This window comes from Halyomorpha halys, unplaced genomic scaffold (assembly GCF_000696795.3).
Source record: "Halyomorpha halys isolate HHAL.00 unplaced genomic scaffold, Hhal_1.1 Scaffold10071.1, whole genome shotgun sequence".
In the NCBI taxonomy this organism is placed as follows: domain Eukaryota; kingdom Metazoa; phylum Arthropoda; class Insecta; order Hemiptera; family Pentatomidae; genus Halyomorpha; species Halyomorpha halys.
In genome coordinates, this window is record NW_027115194.1 from 1 (window position 1) to 6,138 (window position 6,138).

Below are 6,138 nucleotides of genomic sequence, written 5' to 3' on the forward strand. Positions count from 1 at the left end.
AATAAACAGCCATTTTTAAATGGGTTAAAACGAATAAATTACATAAAGAAGGTAATGAAATTACTCAAATTATTGGAGAAAACCATTTTCATTATTTATTACCAATTTACAAAACAATAAATATTTATTTAGAAATAAAACTATATTATTTAAAACAAACGTTCATTGTATTATCAGAAAACATCTTTTTAAATGTGAAAGTATATGTTATCATCAATTATATCATTTATTTAGTTTTTAAACTCAAATTTTATTAAGCTTATACTAATTAAGCATGTACTAAAACAAAATAGGTTAAACAGTTGACATATTAACAAGTACATATGGTCACAAAACCAATCCCTTTGCATTTGAAGAGGAGAAATCTTTACTTTCTTCTTGCCAATCATACATGTAAGAGAAAGTTGAAGGCTGTGATATGGTTGTTTTTTTCCTGTTTTCCTTTTTCCCTATTGGGTATGAGTAATCTATTTTTTTTCTATTTTCTGTATTTTTCATTTGCCTTTTTTTTTTTAATTTAAAACTTTGCCTTTGACTATAATTATCAATTTCTGAAACAGGATCAAACTGTTTAGGGATTACAGATGGCAATGGATTGCAAGATGAATCATTATAATATGAATTGATAATATACTTATTTGATGATATTTTATGCTTTTGATTTGGATCAACTAATAGAAAAGGTTGGCAATATAGGCTGTATTCGGATGTTTGCTGTGATTTGTCAAATAACAGCTTATCAATACTTCTTTTTTTCTTTCTTGAATTTTTTTTCTTGATTATTGACTGTTTTCTATTAGATTTAGGCTGTATTGGAATAATACTTGCTTCAGTTAAGGTTTTTGCCAATACCTCTCCAATCCTTTCAACCATACACCTTGAAGTTGCATAATTTCGACCTAGATTGAAAATAGTTATTGACTTATTCTGCCTAAGCAACCGGATGATCAAAGCACCAGTAACATCACTTAAACCAGTATTTTGCATGTGAATATGTGTCACCCAATTGTCATCAAATAAAGTACCAATTATGAATTTAGCACCAGTGTCTTTGATGCCGGGATTATCGTTAATGGCCAGTTTTCTAATTCCTTGTTCAGTCTTGTACTCATTTTCATTTTGATATTTATTCCAGGTCGTTAAAGTTCTAAGCATTGACTGTTCTCTAATTAGCCAAGCAAGCCAAGATGCACCAGTCAAATTGATTTTACAGTTTTCTAATCCTAATGATTCAATTGGAGATTTTCGCAAAGCTTGACATATTTGAATACAACCATCATCACAAATATCACAATCTTCAAAGTTCAAAACTCGAATAGATCTATTACTTCGAATTCCTTGACAAAGAATAGGTAAATCATTGGTAATTGGTATATTTTTGAAGGCTAAAATTTTTATACGATCAGAATTATAAAGGTAATCTGTAATTGCCTGATAAGTAGTTCTTAGTGCATATTTTGTAAAGAAAATAGGACCATCTTTATACTTCTCTGCGTCTTGTAGTTTAACAACTTCATTAACGATATTCTGATTAACATTACTTTTTAGGATGATGGTTTGTAAAGTAAGTGTGTGTCTTAACATAAAAAATATTCTTTCACATTCTTGAAAATTAAGCTTTTCAGCATTCAAAAATAAAACAGTTTCATCACAAGATAGTTTTTCACCATTTCTCTCCAATTGGTTTTTCATAAAATCATAATCTTCAAGAACCTTCTGGAATTGGTATTTTTTTTTAATATGTGACATACCGGCATAATTGTACTCAAAAATATTCTTTTTAATATTTATTCACATAAAATTTTTAGATTAAATCCAACAACATATGTAAATTCTGACATATACAAGGTATAAATTTAAAATATTAGTAACCCAAATTCAATGTTGATAATACTGTTTATAATTTATAATTATGATCTATATTGATATCAAAGCCAGTTAAAGTGTATTTACAATTATATTTAATACACATGAGTTTGATTATCATTTTTTTGTCATAAACAAAAGTTACAGATAGAATTAAGTCATTTAATTCGAGTGTTGGAACCAAACAGATATTATAATTGTAAATTTACCAAACAATGCACCAATACCAATTGTAATTGTAAATTTATCAAACAAATATTATAATTGTAAATTTACCATGTAATTATGTTTTTAAAAATACAGATACTTTTAATATTATAATAATTATATATAAAATAGATGCTTACAAATGGCTGAAAGTCCTTGAAAGAACCTACCCTGTGACATCTTAATTTTTAATCTTAAACCATTTCGGACTGAATAAATTAAAATGTAACTATACAATCTTTAGATAAATTAATGTTTTACTTAAGTTATCTGCTTCCTGTAATAATCATGAAGATTACATCACTATCGGATATTTACAAAACGTCAACTTCAGGCTTCTAGGATTACTTTTGACAATATGCTCAAATAAAGTAACCAAAGTTATGGAAAATCTTTGGTAGCTAGTTTCACCTTATGAAATTTGGTTTTGTATTTTTATACAAATATAATTCTATTTATAACCTTATAATCATAATCAAGCCAGAAAAACCCTCACTTGGTTAACATCTGTTTCTAAAACATCTCCATTAGAAGTTTTGTTGTCAGAGATAGTATTTTTTTTTTTTTTTTTTATCAGGTCTGAAATTGACTAGAACATTACTATTGAATTGATTATAAGTAATGTTTCAATAAAATATAAAAAAATAAAAGTAGTTAGCTGATAAGACAATGAAATGCCCACTTTTTTATGGCCACTAGAAGGTCAATCAGAATGAAAATGGACATTCAGATTGTTATGCTAAGGCTGATGGATTATGGAGAAAATCCTAAAATCGGATCATTCAAAAATGAGACCATGACATCATCTGTTGGTCTACATGTTCATAGGATGCTAGGTTTATGCTATAGCTGGAGTTTTATACTCAATACCTGAATTTTCACTGTCTCATTATGTAACGCATAGCTGTCAGAAAACCATTCCCATAAAATGTAAAATTAGTTTTTCCTTCTATAGAAGTGCTTCCCCAATCACTAAGAACTTACATTTACTATATATGGATGTGTCCATCATTGTGTTGCAAATTCAGACTCGGTGTGTGAGTTCACTTACAAATAAATTTCTGGTAACTTTGTGATATTGAGCTAAAGGTGTACTTTTGTTAGGGATCCTTCAAGTCCGCAACAACTTCTGTCTTCCCCCACACCAAAACACTATCTCAGGTTAAATTGTTGTGATTATGAACAATTGGAAATAGATTTAGCAATGCCTGGAGTATTAAAAATTATTCTATATTTAAACATCCCACCAATAGGCATGATCTTGTTTCCTAGTGATGCCTAATATAGGTGCAAGACTATGTCCAACAAAATACAATAATGTTGCATGCAGTATTTGTTTCCCCTCATCTAGAACAATTCAAGTTTGGTACATAATATCTTTACAGACAGTTGTGGCAGCTGCCTATTTTGCATTAACATTGATACTTGAGAAAAAAACATGGTTGTGGAGAAAATGATATGCTTTTGTCAAGAAAGCCAGTATAATTTATATAAGCTAGTTCCAAATGAAGATTGACTGCAATGAGTAAAGATTAAGAGTTGTTGCTCAAAAAAAGTCTCACTATAAAAAAATATAGCAATTTTGGATAGGCAATACCATTTTCTGTAAAATTGTGATATTTTGCTACAGCTGATAACTCTCCATCAATTATATATTAGTTTCATGTACCTGAGACAGGAATTCCTAGAATTATTACGACGTAAATATTACTACCTGTTGTTTACTTTGGTGATTTAGGTATATCAACGGCTACAAAAGCAGTGATTCCCAAACTTCCTTTGCTATAGATAGAACGTTATTCCATTGTTGAGCAAAAACAATGTGTGAGCATAATTGTTCTTAGAACAATTGAATATGCAGAAAAAGAAGAAAACATTGCAAAGTAAACGCTTGAATGCACTGTATATTGGTTATTTTAATTAATTTTTTACTTTTTGAGAAAGTGGCATTCAATCGCATATACTTGTGGCACCCAGTTTGAGAACTGCTGCACTGGTAATATTAAAAATAAAATATAAACATAAAAAAAATCAACAGACCACTGGTTGGGAACCACTGATATATAGGTAAATAAAAACAAAAAGAAATTCTCATCTTATAATCATATAACAAGTTTTGGGGTATATATCCTCAGAAAATATGTTCAAAACATAACTCTTAATCTATATAAATATTATTGTCCTCAATTTTTCATGACAAAACTAATTTAAAATATGGTTGTGAAATCAGATTTAAATTGTTATGTTATTGCTATTTATACTTTACAACAATTTAAGATACTGTCATGAAAGAAGGAATTATTTTTTCATAATTATGCCCAAGTAATAATATACTTTAAATAACAATATTTTATTATTTAATTTCTTTCTGAATTCTTATATTCTCAGTTTAATAATAATTTCACTCAAAAAAGTTGCTCATCTTTATTGATCTCTTCATTAATAACAAGCTTTTATTGTGTGCTTATGGCCTCATAAAACATCTTAATCAACAGAAATAGTAATTTTTTCATAACAAAAATAATTTACAATTTAGTGCTTCAATCATAATTGAATTATTTTATTATTTGAGTTTTTAATAGACATTTTATATACAACAGACATTCATTTATTATTAAAATTGTTTTCTCATAAACAAATAATAATATATTTTAAATAACAATATCTTATTGTTAAAGGAATATACAGTTATTCGAGGATATTAAACAATAACTAATTAAGAACACGCTTAGATAAATACAATTGAAAAAAATATACACCCTATTTAATTCAGAATTTAAATAATGTTAAAATAACTAGTTGCCTAAAGAAAGCAGCACAAGTCGAGAAAAGTAGAAAATGATAGTTGCAGTGTTGGAAGTCTAATAATTATATAAATTTATATAGTTCAAATAACTGAATAAAGAAAGCAGCACAAATCAGAGAAGGTGGAAAATAGTAGTTTAAATAACCGCCGCAAGATGCCAGCACCATCCAGATATACATTTCAGAAGTCAAGTAGGAAAATTTTTATTTTGTATTAGGAAAGTAGAAGTTTACAGGAGCTCATTCAATCGGAAGGTTATAGCGAGCCCCAGAAATTGAGCTCCTGAAAACTCCTACTCTCCTAATACAAAATAAATATTTTCCTACAAGACATCGGAAATGTCTGTCTGGATGGTGCTGGTATCTTGCGGTGGTTATTTGAACAACTATTTTCTACTTTCCTTGATTTGTGCTGCTCTCTTTATTCAGTTATTTTAACTATTATAAAAATTTACCGGCTATTTTTTAAATTCAGAAACAATTGTTTTGTTGGTGCTGGCCTTATTATTGAAAATATTTTCTACTTTTCTCGATTTGTACTGCTATCTTTATGCAACTAGTTAAATTGTTAATTTAACATTCTTTAAATTCTGAATTGTCATTTCATCGACTTTTCTTTTTATTTTATTGATCGGCAGTAAATAAGATGTATATTTTATTGATTGGCATTAAATAAGATGTATATTTTATTGATAGGCATTAAATAAGATGTATATTTTTTCAATCTATTTATCCTAACATGTTCTTAATTAGTATTTACTATGGATTAATAATTGTACATTCCTTTATGTTCCTATTAACTTAATATTATTTACACAGTTTATTAACTGTGAAATAGTAAATAACAATCAAATATTGTTTTTAAAATATATCATTATTTGACTTTGACTATGTTGAACTAATTCCACCTTTTTTTAAGTGTTTGTTGGAATGTTTTAAAAGACTTGTGAAAAAAAAATTTGAATTCTTTTTATATTTTAATAATTATACTTTTATTAGAATAACAATTATACACCAAAGCTCTATTTGTTATTCATAAAGTTTGATATTGTAGAAACTACAGCGATGTTTTGGATCTAAAACTAATATTTCAATATTTACTAAATAACTCCAAAATTATATTTCTGACAGAACACCTTTTGTTTTAATTTTTAAAACTTAATAAGTGACCAAAATGAGTTGTGTACTATCAATCATTACTTTCTAACATGCATATTGACCATTTTCACCAAAAAGTCAAACAATTTAATAATCATCACT

At 27.5% G+C, this 6,138-nt stretch overlaps 1 protein-coding gene across 1 annotated transcript; it reads right to left on the bottom strand.

Moving 5' to 3' along the window:
- Positions 1-150: 150 nt before the first annotated feature.
- On the bottom strand, positions 151-1,881 carry LOC112210215 (protein Cep78 homolog). The gene has a single exon (XM_024358905.2). It carries the CDS (start codon positions 1,747-1,749, stop codon positions 328-330), a length of 1,422 nt encoding a protein of 473 aa, XP_024214673.1. The 5' UTR covers positions 1,750-1,881; the 3' UTR covers positions 151-327.
- Between the last annotated feature and the right edge of the window lie 4,257 nt (positions 1,882-6,138).